The 17,023-nt window shown below is 32.2% G+C and overlaps 1 protein-coding gene across 1 annotated transcript in view; it reads left to right on the top strand.

Annotated features, from left to right (window-relative positions):
* Window positions 1-17,023, top strand: part of LOC124358202 (nesprin-1-like) — a 363,429-nt gene that overhangs the window by 261,686 nt on the left and 84,720 nt on the right. The window contains exons 117-123 of the mRNA XM_046810494.1: window positions 3,688-3,798; window positions 6,897-7,070; window positions 7,310-7,462; window positions 8,455-8,640; window positions 9,185-15,445; window positions 15,850-16,094; window positions 16,861-16,963. Of these exons, the coding sequence (XP_046666450.1) occupies window positions 3,688-3,798; window positions 6,897-7,070; window positions 7,310-7,462; window positions 8,455-8,640; window positions 9,185-15,445; window positions 15,850-16,094; window positions 16,861-16,963 (7,233 nt within the window). The remainder of the gene's footprint in view (window positions 1-3,687; window positions 3,799-6,896; window positions 7,071-7,309; window positions 7,463-8,454; window positions 8,641-9,184; window positions 15,446-15,849; window positions 16,095-16,860; window positions 16,964-17,023) is intronic.

Below are 17,023 nucleotides of genomic sequence, written 5' to 3'. Positions count from 1 at the left end.
TGGGCTCAGCTTGTTTATTACTTACTAATCTTTAATTAGAAGCTGGGAGATGTTTAGAAGCTTTGACTAACTGCATAAACGCAACCTATAAAGGTGAATACATTTTTTAGTGAAGAACAATCTTAAAATCGTTAACTCAATAGTAAAAACTAGAAGGTTATTTTATTAATTAATAATATCCGTGTTATTTACTAGAAACTTGGTAAACTGAATTTTGCTCAAATCAAATATCAATCCGATTTCTCAATGATATTTTATTCTGTATTTTGAAACTATTTCTTACTACTGTTTGTAGTTTATAAAAATATAATTCAATTATTTTTTAGTTCTTGAAAAACTATATTAATGTGTAATTACTGATATACTCATGATATTACTTATAGTACTGATTAAAATAAACACCTTTCATAAATGAATAGAAATAAGTAATCATTACATGTATAAATTAAAATATTCAATACTTGTACTACCTTAAAATAAAGATGTTGAAAATAAGTGGGACATTTTTATAAATTATAACAAATCAGTAGCCAAATTTAAAATTAGTTTATAAATGTCATGTATTTGATAACACTCCTCTTCAATAAATCTCATCTGTTCAAACTGGCAGTTAGTAATATAATAAGTGCCTAAATGCTCATTTAGTTCTCATTATTTGTTCTTTTTAAAATATTTTGATTTTGTATGAGCATGGTTGTAATAGTGTTATTGTTCAGTGTTCTCATTAGAACGCATGGTTCATAAAATAACTAATAGAAGTAATTAATATAATGTTTGCTTGTTTATTTATGTCTTATTAAAAACAGCATACATATAAAAATTTATTTTTGGATACGGTTTTTATACAGTTAATGAAATGAGTAGTGTTCCAATAATGCGCTAATTAGGGGTAACTAACCTTGAAAGATAAACAATCAGACCATATGGATTCATAGCCGAAGAAGTAGTAAACGGGTTATTTTTAACTATAGGGTGGGAACCATTACATAACGTTTGCAATGCGTGAATAGACAGGTTTGGAAGAAACTTATTAATAGCAAAGTATAGTAATGTTGCAAGTTCACAATACTATAATTAATTTTTTGTACAATTGTTGGAATTCGGATTACATAATTTTTTTCTCTTAAAACAATTTGCTAATAACTTTGAACTAAAATACTAATGATTGAATTAAAGATTGTACTGTGAATAAAACGAGATAACATTGATATTGTTGTTTGTGTTAAATTGTAAATATTATTACTAATAATTTTAACGAGTATGTACTGTTGCATATTATTATTATTTTTGTATCCTAATTTTTAACAGAGACTCTAATTTTTTAAAGTGTAGGGTCATCAAGAGCAGGTAGACGAAGAGAATACATTGGAACCTTGATAGCTCAAACCTCAATAGCACAAGTCTTTATAATTCTTTGTGAATTTCTTTATCACAGAACTTTTAGTATAATATGAACTTGGCCTTCATTAGACAAATTTCCCCTGTCAGTATCCTCACTAGGCTGAATATCAAAAAATAAAAGACCCAGAAATGTTCTGTAGCTGAATATAGCAGAACTTGTGACAGGCATTGTAGCTGGACAATTTATACACACTGTAAAGTTGATTTGTGTTATAAGATTCCACTGTATTTAGATGTTTCCTAATTATTTTGTCATTTAGAATGTGTATGATATAAGCATGGTCCATGAAATTAGGATTGGAAGTTTATTAAATATTTTAACTGTCAAAACATCCTTTTAGAGAAATAGGCATTACATGGAGGTGTTGCATATGCAAGGCAGTATATTGGTAATGTATCTGTCTATATTCCATGAAAGCCATGCAAATCATGTGTAAACTAGAAAAAAGTCACAGCCTTATAACCATGCATTATTTGGAACCGAATTTTATCGAGCAGCCAGTAATACTCTAAAAAAATTTAAAATCATATTCTCATTTAATAGAATATTAAATATGGTTTCATACCAAAGTTTCAACAATTCTGTAAAAAACGACACGATGTCTAAATCATAGTTATTTAAATTCAATCAACTACAAATAAAATACATTATGATAAATGTTTAATAAGTGTGAACCATTTTCATTATTACTTTTTTTAAACTGGTAGTGGGTGATTCTAGCACTAACTAGTGATAAGTTTAATAAATTTTTATACTATATTTCAATATTACGTTGGTAGTTCATTTTCCATTATAATAGTAAAACAAAGATAAAATTTAAAAATTGGATAACAGATCAAGATTTTAAAGAAGGTAAAAAGGAAATCAACAACACGAGTAAGAATATAATAGTAAGAATTATAAAAATACTATCTATAAAAGTAATCACATTTTTATAAAACTCCCATACAAAAAATAAATAATCCAAAGTGTATATTTTAAAAATGATAGCATATCTTATAAATTCATACTTAATTTCAGTCACTTTTCTATTAAAAATTTACAAAACATTTCCAATCTCAAAAAGGAAATTTCTAATAATATTTATGGTAACAGACCAATATCCATTTTACCACCAATATTTCAATATTTAAATATATTAAACACTGTTTTATAGTGAATAATGTGTTTTTAAAAATTATTACAATAATCTAGATGATGACCAACATTACTTCAGGGCAGGTAAATCCACAATAACTGCAACTGTTAAATTTTTTGAATTCTTTAATTAATTAATGCAATAAATAAAAGGTAACATGCTGTTAGAAGTTTACGGACCCTTCCAAGTACTTTGATAGCATGAATCATATCTCCTCCTTAGAATATTGCACGCTTATGGCATGAAGGGATTACAGTTAAATGTTTGAATCATATCTCTTAATCAACAACAATATGTAGATATTGGCAATATTACAAACCAAAATTGTATTGTACTTGTAAAATCAACACTGAAACATATTACTGTTAGAGTACTGCAAAGGTTCAATTCTTGGACCCTTATTATTTGTATGTTATCTTAAGATGTCACAAAATCTCCAACTCAGCCCTCACAGTAATTTATGTATATATGCCAATAACTCAAACTTACACTTCATCACAGGACGAAATTGGAACTATAGCCTTTATTGAATTATCTAATAACACTAGGTCTTGTGTCATACTTAAAATGATAAGAAGAAGAGAAAATTGTAAGCCTGATAAATCTGTGCATACATCTTGTTCATAATAATTGTTCTTAATCTAATGCAGCGGATTAACAAATATCTAGTATTCTGGTTCACACTGCATTGAAACATTACTTATGAAATTTAATTCTAGAAATGTTTTGGCCTCACTTGGAAAGCCATCTTTAGTCAGTAGATAATAATAAAGATGGTTTTCCACAGTGAGGCAAAGTATTTGAAAAGTGTGTAGCAATATTTTGACACATTGTTAACTGTATAATTTATATATTCATATTTGCATGTGACCTAAAATAGTTAGTTCAGTGTAGTATTTATGTCATCTTTGATTGCCATACCAAGGGATTGTGGTAGCATAAAAATGTTTACTTGGGTCATAGAAGTTAGTTCTAATTCGGAATAGAGCTGATGTAGAGTTCTATCTGTTTTTCTGTTTAGCTATGCTTTTGGAAAAGAACTTATGTCTTGTAAAACAACAGGTGGTGATGCATGATGTAAGGCCTTGACTTGGGATGAGGTACATAAGCGAGATAAACTTTCTGACTCATTGTTGCGTTGTAACAGGTGACTCTAGCTGCCGACCTTGAGACTCTGAGAAATGACCTCAAAGTTACAGAGGCACAGCTGAGGGACTTGCCCACAGAAGGGGTGGATGCAATGTTAGATGCTCTTGTGGTAAGCACATCTTTGAATCAACATACTAAGTTTAAGTATACAAGTATTATTCTGGAAGGAACCTTATACTGGTGGGTTGAAAACAGTCTTTGTTTAGAGTAAAAAATGATAATTGCATAAGTTTTAGTTTAAATATAACCATGATTAATATTACAATCTTCAATATAAATCGTACATTAGTTTGGTTACAGAGTATGATTCAAGTTAAGTTACACATTAATTTGAAATACAATTTTGCTACCATTTTAGTATTACGATCTTAAACATTATTGATGCACTAACTTGGTTACAGATTATGAGTTGGAGATTCGTTTTAAATACAACTTTGCTAATGATTTCAAAAGTTTTGTATGAGAAATTTATAATTTATAAGAAGGACTTAGGGTCTTATTCCCTTACAAAGCTTTTGTACTAAAATAAGATTTTATGCTGGTATGGTCAAAAGATGCCGTTTGGTCTGGATCGCACATCACAGTTTGATGAGCATGTCGCAATACACAACCTACCAAAAGAAAATCCTTTATTTCCCAAAAAACGGTAGCCACCAATTTTTGACTTGTGTACGGAGTTAGGTTGCGTTCACTGTTTATGTTGTGTTCACTTTTTCGATTTTGGTGAAGATGAGTGTCGTCACTGCATAAATCGCTGTTTTGTTTCTGGATTGATATAGGATATCCACGTCTCGTCCCCAATAACAATGTGAGAAAACAAATCCTCTCCGGCTTGTTGGTAATGGCCCAAAAACCCTCGTCTAGTGAATATTCTTTGCTCTTTAAGGTGGTTGGTCAGCATTTTTGGCACCCACCTTGCACACAATTTGTGGCACCCAAGGTTTTCTGTGACAATATTATAGACAGTAGTGCGTCCAAATTAGGAAATTGTTCAGCCAGGCCATTAATTTTCAATCGACGATCAGATCACAGTTTTTAGACCATTTTCAAAAACATTTCATCGGTCAGGATCATCTGGGCCTGCCACTCTGCTCTTTGTTATGGAAATTCTTTGTCCATTTTAAAAGACACCCTTGTCTAATCTTTCCTTCACTTATAACTCTATGTCCATAAACTAGGCCTAACTCCTGATGAATTTCAGCAGTCGATGATGTTTCTGCACACAAGAATTGTATCACAGAACGTACTTTACAGATGGTGGGATCACTGATTGTCATGGCCTTTGTTGTTTGCATGCATCTCTAATATGTAAAATAAAACACAATTCAAACTGCTTTAATACAAAACATTCAGTATTATACAATATTTAAAATTCTGATCTAGTCTTATTAAAAAGTAAAAAATCGCGTCCGAATGCACATGCAAAAGCTGACATAACAGCATTGACGTAACAGTTTTGTCAAGGTCATTATTTATTAGAAAAAAAAAGTGAGGGTCATATTAACGCCCTCTATCTCTCCTCTCTCTCCCCCACCCTTCTGACAAACCTGTGGGGTAAAGTGATCAAGTTTGCATGTGTGGTATTTTTGGCTTACAAAACTTTGTTGCATAAAGTTTTTATCATTTTGTCTCAAGGCCGAATTTTATACGTCCTGGATATCTGGATATCACAGGGCTAAGTGTAAATAGTTTATTGCTCTTACTCACTATAAAATTATAGTTACTGTACTTTACAAAACTCAAAAATATTATTAAATTATTAATTTTTAGCAGATATTACATATTGGTTATGTTTCAAAAGTTACAAAAATATAGTAATATAAATAAATGTATCAGTACTCGTACTCATTACAAAGATATGATCTAAATTATATTTACACAACTTAATCTTTTAATATCGTGTTTCCAGTTTTCAGTTTAGTGTTGTATATCAATGTACAAGACAAAATAAAAGAAGAATTAATTTAATATTAGGCAATGTAAATATATAATGACAATGTAATGAATAATATTGTGTTTGTAATTTTTCAACAAGTAATATGTACTCAAAAAATTCAATTCATTGCAAAGAAATCACTTAATGTTCTATATGTCTTTTTAATGATTTTACAATCTGCACCAATCCCAACCATTTGAATGTAATTCAAAATAATTTTGAAATATAGTATTTATTATGCAAAATTTATTTGTGTTAAATAGAGTAGTACAGTAGTAATGTATGATATGACTCCCACTACTTGAGATGGAGCAGCTTGTTAGCCAAAGTGCTAAAGTAGGATGTTTGGGGTGAAATTACAAGGTTTCTCAATCTTGTTTTTACTATACATACAATTTTTAAAGTTTCAGTCAGTCATGGTTTGAAATTGAGATTCGTTAGATTTACACTTTGAAAATTCCTTATAAAACAGCTGAATTAATTATTATTGATCAAAGAATTTCTCAAAGGAACAAAGTAGACTGTAATGGAAAGATGTTTAACCACAATGAACAATAATGAAATCTGCTATACTCAAGAGCAAATCTCATACATCTGGCAATCTTTAGGTTTACTAATATTTTGTCTAAATGAATAAAATATTTTCAGTTCTATCTTAACTAGCAATAAAAATGTATCACTGTTTAATAGAATGATTTTATGTGATCCAGTTAAATTCCAGAGTTGCATAAATACGGAAAACAAAACTATTAATAATTGTAAACATTTAAATGGACAAAGGTCAGTACTTTATACTTTACTTTATTATTTTAAAATTACAACCTTCCATACCATGAACTATCATTTGTTTTTAATGACAAGGATGATAACATTTTCACTTAATAATCATTGAAAATTATTTCATGTTCAATAAAATATGCGTGATGGTGAATGCTGCAGAAATGTTGAATAGTATGTAAGAGTCTGTAATCTATTAGAGGGCTTTAATAAAAAGCTCTATCAATTTGAGTGTTTTATATGTGTATTGTCAGTGCCCCATAACAGTGTGATTGAGCAGTTAGGTGGACAATTAAACTTCTTATTTATTAGTTATGTAGTGTTACAGGGTGTTGGTACAAAGAGTTTGAGACATAATGTTTGAACCTTAAGTTTGACTTATTAACTACGATAGAAATTGTTCTAGTTGTATAAATATGTTTTATACTCATTGTTTTAAATTTTATATCTTATTTATCTTTTGACATAACATATAAACTCTGATTTTCTTGCAGAAATGTGGAGGTGATCTAAAGACCCACGAGTTAACGTCAGGCTGCATCAAAGAGGGTGTCCTAGTGCTACCACAAGATGAGGAGACTGAAGTTTTACAAGGAGAACTCAACACCATCCAGCAGAGGATCAAGGTCCTGCAGGAACAAGTAGACGCAGGAAAAGGGAAACTGCAGGTGAGTATCTAACCTATCTCAGTGGTCTTACTTAAATTAATTTTTAGAAATAAAACTGTGCATTCTATTTTACTGCTAAGAAACATCAATGTTACCAAATACATAATGTATGTAATGGTTATGTTAAGCTGTAATTTAGATTTGTTGTTTCCTAATCCTGGTGCATAAAGTGTTTATCAATTCTGTTGTAATAAAACACAACCAGTTTCTTGATTGAATGTGTTTTAAAACTGTTACAGTCTACTCTTGACTCTAAAGATCAGAGGGTGAAGGAGATTGGTGAATATCGCATTCTGCTGGAAGAACTAGAGAAATGGCTTGTAGGAATAAATTTGAGTTTGGGAACCGATCTTCTTCAAGATAATGTGGAACAACAAATTGCAGTTCACCAGGTACACATTGAAATTCATTCAAACATTTGAAAAATCCAAAACAATGCAAAAAGAAATGTATTATTTTTTTTCAAATCTAGTAGCTAGGGACATCATGGGCATTAAAAAAAAATGACATTCTAAACACTCCTGAGTCAGGTGATAATCACTGAAAAATATTCCAACCTTCTAATCCATTTCAGATTTATGTTTTAAGAGCAGTGTGTTGGGGCCCTCAAATCGGAGAGTGAAACAGTTTTTAAGTTTTCTTAAGTACCGTGAATTAACCTGAATCTCTCTCCAATATTTCTTACTAAACGATTAAACTAGTAATAAAACTAATTTAGGCCACCTAATGGAGGAATCCTAAAGTCGATTTTTTTTTAGTTTACACACTTATTATGTAATTAATAATGGGGCTCTGTCATTCTGAAACGGAATTTGATTTTGCGTTGATGCCCGATCAAGAAAAATACATGAACGCAGATCTGTGATTCCTAATTTGGTCGGAAAGTGTATACCTGTAGCCATTGTAGTTTATTCCTGTCTAAGGAATTTCTGGCTTCGTAGTTGAGTTTGTTTAAAAAGTCTACTTGTCAAAACAACTAAACTGTGTTGTATAACAAGTTTTTAAATCTGTAGTAAAAGTTAGATAGTAACTTTGTCTTTTATATCTGCATTACACTAATGATCATTGCATACTTAATATTTGCTAAAATTAAAGCGTTTTGATTAATAAAATGCACAAGAAAATTCAATTCATCCAAAGTATTTATCTATTTAATTAAAGAGTTTGATTTTGGTTTTGGAATTTTCAGACCAAGATATTGTAACTGTTCACTATAGAAGTCAATATTACATTCTTTAAATTTATAAACTAATGATAATTTTATAAAACTTGTGTTTTTCCTGTACTGAATTGTTGATTTCAAAATTACACTTAAGGAAAATAATTTTATATACATATAAAACAATTTATAATTTGTTTCTTATAGTCAATTGTTTTGTTTCAGAATCTATTAGAGGATTTGACTCAGCGACAGAAGCAACTTTCTGAACTGAGGTCCTCATGTTCTAAACTCGAAAGTTTTGAAGACGTAAAAGATTTAGCAACTGTTCTTAATTCATCATTAACAGCATTGGACACTGAGATAAATTCTGCAAAGAGTCTTACTCTTGACCGACTGAACTTACTTCAGGTACAAAATGAAAGTACAAGGAAGCCACAAACCAAAAAATCCTTACTAGAAGTTATTTATTCCCCTTCGTTCATCTTTCACCTTTTTGCTACCTTTCTACTGCTTACAGCATTGGCAAAGCTTAACAATTTATTGACAAGCTGAAATGGGGCTTTGGTGCTGGTATTTATTAGTTGGTCTTCTTTTGAAATATTTCCTTTGCAGTTTCTGTTTACCTTGTACATTTAGAATCTCACTCCCATGTAGATCATTGCACTTTATTTGCCTGCTTACTGGGATATTAGTCTTCATTTCATCACAATTTGTAGGGTTTTCATTTTTGTTTTCCTTTTTAGAGGTGAGGGGAATATGTTTATCCTTTACCATAGTTGGCTTTGATACTTATTATAATGGTTTACCTTATTCGTGATTCCTAAGTTAGCAAATCATTTGTGTAGTTCTTCTTTGCCCTAAGTATGGATCCGAATGCGCACGTACTTCTTTAAATCTAGTTCAATATTTTACTCATTATTATGATATATTAAATTGTGGATTGCTTTTGTAGGATCTGCTCAAAGTTGAACCAGAGTTGGCAGCCCCTGTTCAATCACCTTCCCCTGTTGCTGCTACTTACCCAGTATTAAAAACTCCTGTAGAGTCTCCTGTACATGAGCCTTCTAAAGATGACACTATTGCGTCTAATGCTTCTCCCATACCGGAAGAAGAAATTGTAATTCCCAGCCCTCTTCCATTGGATGTCGAAGAACCTAAACCTGAATTAGTTCTGCAAGATTTTGGCACTCAAACTGGCAGAAGTTTAACTTTAACACCGGAGAAACATATTCACACAGAGGTTCAAACCGAGTCACCTGTAGAAAAGCCATCTGCTATCGCAATTCAGACTGATAATGAAGGATGGATTCCAAAAGAAATTCAAAAAGGTAAAATAAAAATATTGCAAAAGATTGAAGGTGATGAAGAAACCATTGAAATAGCAACCAAGACTAACGTTGAAAATCAACCTTTGTATAAAGTATTAGACACAACCACACCAAATGATGATTTAACAGTAGAGTTGAAGTACAAAGGAAATAAAGAAGGAATTGAACCAATCATGGCAATGTCTGAACTAAATATTTCACACTTTGAACCACAGTCTTTTGAAACTGTAGTGGTAGATCCTGGTGAGAGTTCAACGGAAGTTATTGTCGATGCAGATGGAACTAAGCGAATCATTGTAAGGAAAACAAGGAAAATAATTTCACATCATCAAACTGTTACATCTGGAACAAATTTAGAGAATATTGATATGAAACCCATTGCGTTTTCTCAAGTGACTCTACAACAGCAACAAAGGTCAGTATCACACAAGCTGCCTGATGGTAAAACTCAGGTCACTACTTCTCAGGGATACACAGGACAGATTGCTAGTGGGAGTCAAGGAGGAGACATAACTGTGGCTGAGTTCTCAAACATGCCTGGACAAGACATTGCAACTTATAATACAATACCTGGAGACTTAAACATTCAAAACATCTCTGGCGCATTGCAGACTGCAGACTTTGAACTGCCTGAATCTACTGGAGTTGGTGAATGGGCAGCGTCTTCTTCAACTGTGAGGGCTGTTGTTCATAAGGTGAGAAGAAAAATAATACGAAAAACAAAGAGGATCATTAAAAAAGTTGTCATAATTGATGGAAAAGAACATGTCACAGAAGAAGTTATTGAAGAACCTGAAGAGGTAGAACTTTCTGAAGAAAGTATTCCCAGGGTTAGTATTGAGATATCCAAAGAGGGACAAGGTGGAATGATTATTCAAGAGCCATTTGAAGAGCCTGACCAGTCCCTTCAAGACATTGGTGTTGAAATTTCAGAAATAGTAAGTGAAGAACATTCAGAAAAATCAGAGGGCAAGAATAATTCTCCAACATTTAGCAATGACGTATTCGAAAGTAATGTTATTTTAGCACCATCACCCACTGACAACGAAAATGCAAAGGAACCGCATGATTTGTCTGATAGTACGGCTATAGTCACAGTTTCTGGTGAAAGATTTATCGATAACACAGAAAATAAAGATCATAAAGTTGTTGGCAATTTAGAAGATGAAAAGTTCAAGGAAAAATCAGAGGTTGAAAGAAAAGAAAGTAAAACCGAAGATGTCAATCTTTTATTTATAGCAGCTGAAACTATACACAGAAAACCTGTACAAGAGAGTGAACAAAAAAGTATAAAGCTTTCTAAGGAAGAGAAATCATCTGTTCCTTCTGTTCAAAAGATGTCTAAAAGTAAGAAAGATAAACTTTTGGAAAGTAAATTATCAAAGCCAGGAGTAGAAGGAAATAAAACAGACCAAATTGAACAGTCAGAGACAAAAACCTTCATCCCTGATAAGGAAGACGTCATCAAATCAGATCAGCCAAAACCTAGTGATGTACTAGATAGTCATATTTCAACAAATACTGATAAAACAGGCAATATCTCAAAAATAAGTGAAAAACCATCTACTCCTAATCTTAAGGGTAAGACCAAAAAGAAAGATAAGTATCCTAAGGCAAATCAGAAGAAACAAATTGTTAGTGCTGAAAAAGAATTTGATGAAATAAAATTAAAGCAGAAAGGAAAAACACCAAGTCCTGAAATGGTTACACCACCTAAACTTACCAGGGAGGATGACTTTGTGATGGAAGGAAAACCATTACATAGTTACGAAGAGACTTTTGGTAAGAGTGATCCAAACTCAGAACCAAAAGAAGAAACTGATATTGCAGATACTAACAATAAAAAACTAACATCTGCAAGAGTAAAATCATCAAGTCCCTACAATCAAAAGCCATCAACTTCAGTAACTGATGACTGTTTAAAAGTAACCAAAAAGCCATCTTCCTTAAGTCCTGATTTGAAAAAAGAACCTATTGATACTTCAAAACCAGAGGATGAAAAGCTTGAAGATCAACCAACTGAGAAGCAACTAAAAAGAAAAGAAAAGAAACCTAAAACACCAGATAGAAGAGATGATAAAGATACAACACCAGAACATGAAATAAGAGATATACAACCTCCATTCGTGAACATAAGTAAGGCTATAGATTTAACAACAAATTTGGAAAAAGAAATTTCAAAAGAATCTGTTAATGAAGTTGTTGGAGTTCAACACAGTACTGGTGAAAGTGAAATATTCATCCTAAAGGAAAACTCACAAACTTTAAATCAGAACCAAAGTGATGCCTCTGATAATCCTCAGGAGTATACAGTTTGTGAAGACAGTTCATCATTTGTTGTATCTGGTGAGGATTTACATGATCCAATAAAACTTTTAGATGTTTCATTTAAACAAGATGATATAGATAAGCAAACAAAATCAAATGACAACAGTGCATTAAATGAGTCTTCTGAAGTAGATATCGCAGAGACTACTGATGATGAAAGCAAATCAAAGTCTACTCTACAGGTTCATGAAGTATCTGTGACAGAAAAAGAAATACAGCCACTCCAGGCGGAATCGGTGGAGTATGAACTAGTTAAACATAGCCAATCACCTGAATTAAAACAAGAAACAGTAATTTATCAGGAAAAACCTGACATAGATGTTGATGGCTTAAGTAATATAGAGATTGAGATTACTGTTGGTAAACAATTTACAAATATGGATGAAAGTTTGCCAGTAGTAGCAAGTGATACAAAAGTTGAACCAAAAATGTCCAAAGAAAAGTGTACAGAAACAATGGAAGTTGTAAAACAAAAGTCAGATGTTATTTTACCTGGAATTGTTCAAATTACTCAAGAAATCTCAGAAGAAGTAGAAATTAATCCTTCAAGCATATCATCAAATGAAAACAAACGTAAAGTAAAGAAAGTTGATTCTATATCCCCAGATGATTTATCAACACCAACTTCTCTAGCAGAATCAATGGAGATTTTAATACCTGGATCACCCAATTCTTCAGACACTACAAAACCTACCCAACAGGAAATGTTTGAAGCTTTATCTCCGAAATCCGAGATTTCTCAACTTGACGAAAGTATTAGAACCTATGATACTGGCTATGAAGGTGATGACAAAACAACTGTTGATGAGTCATCAGTAGTTGAAGATGAAATTACTAAGTCCAAAAAGAAAAAGAAGAGAAAACAAAAAATCAGAGTTTTAACAGATGATCAATCAAGCATTGAACCAAAGTCTAGTGATTTTGTTCCTTCGGATGCTCCCGATGATAAAACAGTTAATCTTGCCCTTAAAGATACAAAGAAACCTAAAACCAAAAAACCAAGTAAGAAGTTGAAAGAAGTTGATGTACAAGTAGCAGCTGCAAAAGAAGAGGAAAATGTTGAAGAATATACAGTAGATCTTAGTGAGGACTCTGTAAGTGATGGCATTGTTAAAATAGTACAAGAATCAATACCAACAAGACCATCGAGTGAGGCTGAAGAATTTAAGTCAACCAAAGTACTCACTTCGGTTCCTGTTTTGGAACTTTTGCCAACACACTCTGAATCTGTGCAAACTGCAACTCCAGTACCAGAAGATATAAAAACCGTTGATACTGTTGATATTTCAATGCAAGCTACTCAAGATACTAAAGAGATATATGCCCAAACATCTACTCCTGAGTTATCTACCACTGAAGTGTACATACAGACCGCTACTCAAGACCTAATACCTACTACAGAAGAGGCTGCTCAAACAACCACTCCAAAAACCCAATCACCGGTTGAGACAATAGATTCAATAGTACAAACAGTCAAAGAAGAAATTCCAAGTCAGCAAGAGGAAGAAATTCAAACCGATGATGTCAAGTTCACTTCATTAGATAATATTGACAGTGGCATCCAGACAATGGCTGAAGTACGTCCAGTTTATCATGAAGAAACAGTCCAAACATCTCCTGAACCAGAAAAAGTTCAATCTTCAAGCCAAGTTATTCTGGGAGATTTAATATTAACTGAAGATGATGAAAGCCAAACAGTTGATCCTATAGTTGCAACTGTCGATTTATCAACTCAGATTGAGTCATCTGAACTAATTCCTACACATGATGAATTTGTTCAGACTATGATGGAAGAAAAAGCACCGATACCAATAGTTCAACTTTCTGACAAACAAGAAGAAAATCCAGAATTCAACAAATCAAGAGACAGTTCTGAAGAGATAGTTGTACAAAAACCAGATATTGTGAAACCATCACCAGAATCCTTAAAAACTGTAGATTCAGCATCACAAACTAAGCCTGTGGAATTTAAAAGAAATAGTGAGCCTATAGAATCTCAAACTTCTGTTGAAGAAGCTCCTTTTAAAATTGAAATTGAAGCAACTGTCTTGTTTGGACCAGATATCGACTCAGATTTGTCAACATCTGATATAAGCAAAAGTGATTTTACTGATAAGCAAGCTCTTCAGATCTGTGCTCCTAAATCAGATTCTACAGACAGTGATATTTCATGGGCATCACACAAGGCAAGAGATGATAAAAAGTCTGGAAATGATAAGAAACTGAAAACAAAGAAAAGAAAACAGGAAGAGAAAATTGGTCATGTTAAAGATGATGTTACAGATGAATATAAGAAAGACAAAGTTGTTATTAGTAAAGATGAAATCCCAATAAATCGTCCTGATATCAAAGCAAAAGTCCAGTTTGAAGTAGAACAGTACAGTTCTTCCTTACAACCTGAATTAACCGCTGAAGTATCTCAACATAAAAATGCATCAGCACTTTTTATTCAAGCTGAACTAAAGCAAGGGTCAGATGTTGGTAATGTAAAACATTTACCTGGTTTGACTCAGACAGTGGAATTGGAGATGTCTTCAAAGTCAGATAAAGAAACTCGTAAACCACCAAAATCAGTTAAAGCAACAAAGAAAGATCGTAAAATACGACATAGATCAGATACTAAAGCACTTCCAGAACCTTCTTTAGTTGATAAACCTGAAGAATTGAGAGGAGAACATTCACCAGGTCCTCCAATAAAAGAGAAAGATACTTCACTTGATTATAAAATGGCCCCTGATAAAGAGCAAAATATTATATCTTCATTTAGTGAAAAGGAGGAACCAGCCAAAAATGTCCTTGTTGAAGGAACTTTGTCAACCCCTTTTAATAATCAAGATCTTTCATTTTCTTTACCTAGTAGTAATGTTGATATTCAATTTACATTACACGAGATGCCTGATAAAACATCACTAGATGAGAGTGTTGTATCAAAAGTGAAAAATGCTTACGATGATGATTCTGATATAATTTCACAGTCAGTTAAAAGTTTAAGTTCAGGAATCTCATCACCAGATGAATTGAAAATGGGAAGTCAAATATTTATAGACTCAGAAGCTACGGAAGATTCTATTTCAACATCACATGAATTAAAAACTAATAAGGATAATTCAATTTTCTCAGATAAAAAGGAAAAAAGTAAGAAAAAAGCCAAAATAAAAGACATTAAAGGTGATCAGAAGGCAAAACATGAGATGGAAGTAAGAGAGATGGTAGAAAACTTGCCAGGAGAACATGAGACTACTCCAGAGAAACAGTTATCAAAAGGTAATGAAGAAAATTTGGACATTCAATGGAAAGAAGTGGGAAATATTTTATCAGACCGATTAAAACATGCTCAACATCCCACAACCACAACACATATTATTTACTTAACATCAGTGGAGCCAAATGAGATGTCTGTAGAAGAGAAAACAAATCAGCTGGAAGATAAATTAGGAAATCTTCAAAATGCAATCAAGAAACAAGACATCACTGTCATCCAGCAAACAATGATAGTGACAATTGAAACTATCTCCACCTGGTTAGAGACCATCGAGTACAAAATTCAACATACCAAGGTAACTGATTATGGATTAGTTTTATAAAATTAGCATGTAATTAATACAATTTTTAAAACTATTATTTTAGTGGTGTAATTGTTGTTTATTATCTTTGGTCATTTGCTCAAGCAATTTATAAAATTATAATGGGATAGGCCTACCCGTTACCTGTATAAATTTTTAGTTGATAGTAGGATAAAGTAATCTGTTCCTTTCACGTATTGCATTAGTATCCTTAATATCAATGTTTTATACCTGGTGGAAAAATAAATATCTTGATTAATGATTCGAAATATTTAAAAGTAACCTAAATAAACCACTTAATATTATATGTAGCATTTTCTTAGATTACATTTTAATCTTCACAGAGTGTTAATAATTATTTGTTGTGGTAACATGCATATTCACCTTGTGTTCTGTAGCAATCAACGTCACATGGAACTGTGCCTGAGCAGAGGCTAGCAGAGCTGTCACAATTACAAGAAGAGATAGCACGTGTTGAGACAAGTGTAGCCACGTTGGATGACATGGTGGGCCAGACTGGCGTGTGTGGACAGGAGACACAGCAGAACATTCGTCATGTGATTGGCACCCTGCAACAGCAAGCGGACGCAGTCAATGAGACAGCCAGGAGCACTCGTAGCATCGCAAATAAAGACTTGGCCAGGTCTCTCTCATTCATCTCAGATATTAATAAAGCATTTAGTTTCAAAATTGTATTTGTCCTATTCCAACTCTTTCTTCCAAATAAGGGATTTTATATTATGTCTAATAGTAATAAGTGATATCTTTCTAATCATTACTACTGAGCCTTCAACCTAAACAAAATATCTCTATACTGTGCTTTTTCTACGAGTGTAACCTTATTGTACTCTACATATAATGTATTTATAAATGTTTATTTGTTTCCAGAAAGCGGCACACTTGTGCACTCAAATTAAATACTGACAATTTGGTTCTGTATAATTACTTTAAAATAACAAAATAAATACCAAGACATCACAAAATTTTTTTATTCAACATTACAGTTAAATCTATGAAAATTTTAAAACTTTGAAAAGTAGAGTTCTTGCAACTCTTAAGGACTAATATTTTTGTATTAACTAATTTATAGATAATTTGTACTAAAACACTACTACAAAAACCTTTCTAATCCTGAATGATACAGTGAACATGTCTTTACTGACCACCTACATGACCAAAGCTTGGTCGGGTAAGGGAAAAGTGAGTTAAAACGAAACTCTCTACTGAACAGTCCCTAGATTATAAAATGAAAATACAAGATTTTTTTCCTAGATAATGATTTTATACTCTTTTGTGAACTTAAGAGAAGTTATCCTGTGTGAGAAATTTTATTGTGTTATGTAATTGAAATTGAAAATTATCTTTGTCACTATTAAAATGACTTCTATAACTTTACATTTTATTTTTAGGTGGGAAGAATTTTTGAATGGAGTTAACAACATCAATGTGCTGGTGGAACAGCTGAGGTCAGAACTGGAAGAGCTTGTAGAAGATCAAAACACTCCAGCTGTGGTAAAGTTTCTTATTTTTGAAAGAAAAGAGAATAATTTTAACTAGTACATCTTCCAATAT

Source organism: Homalodisca vitripennis, chromosome 3, assembly GCF_021130785.1.
Source record: "Homalodisca vitripennis isolate AUS2020 chromosome 3, UT_GWSS_2.1, whole genome shotgun sequence".
Taxonomy (NCBI): Eukaryota; Metazoa; Arthropoda; class Insecta; order Hemiptera; family Cicadellidae; genus Homalodisca; species Homalodisca vitripennis.
The sequence above is the reverse complement of the archived record's forward strand: the minus strand, read 5'-3'. Positions and strand labels throughout refer to the sequence as shown.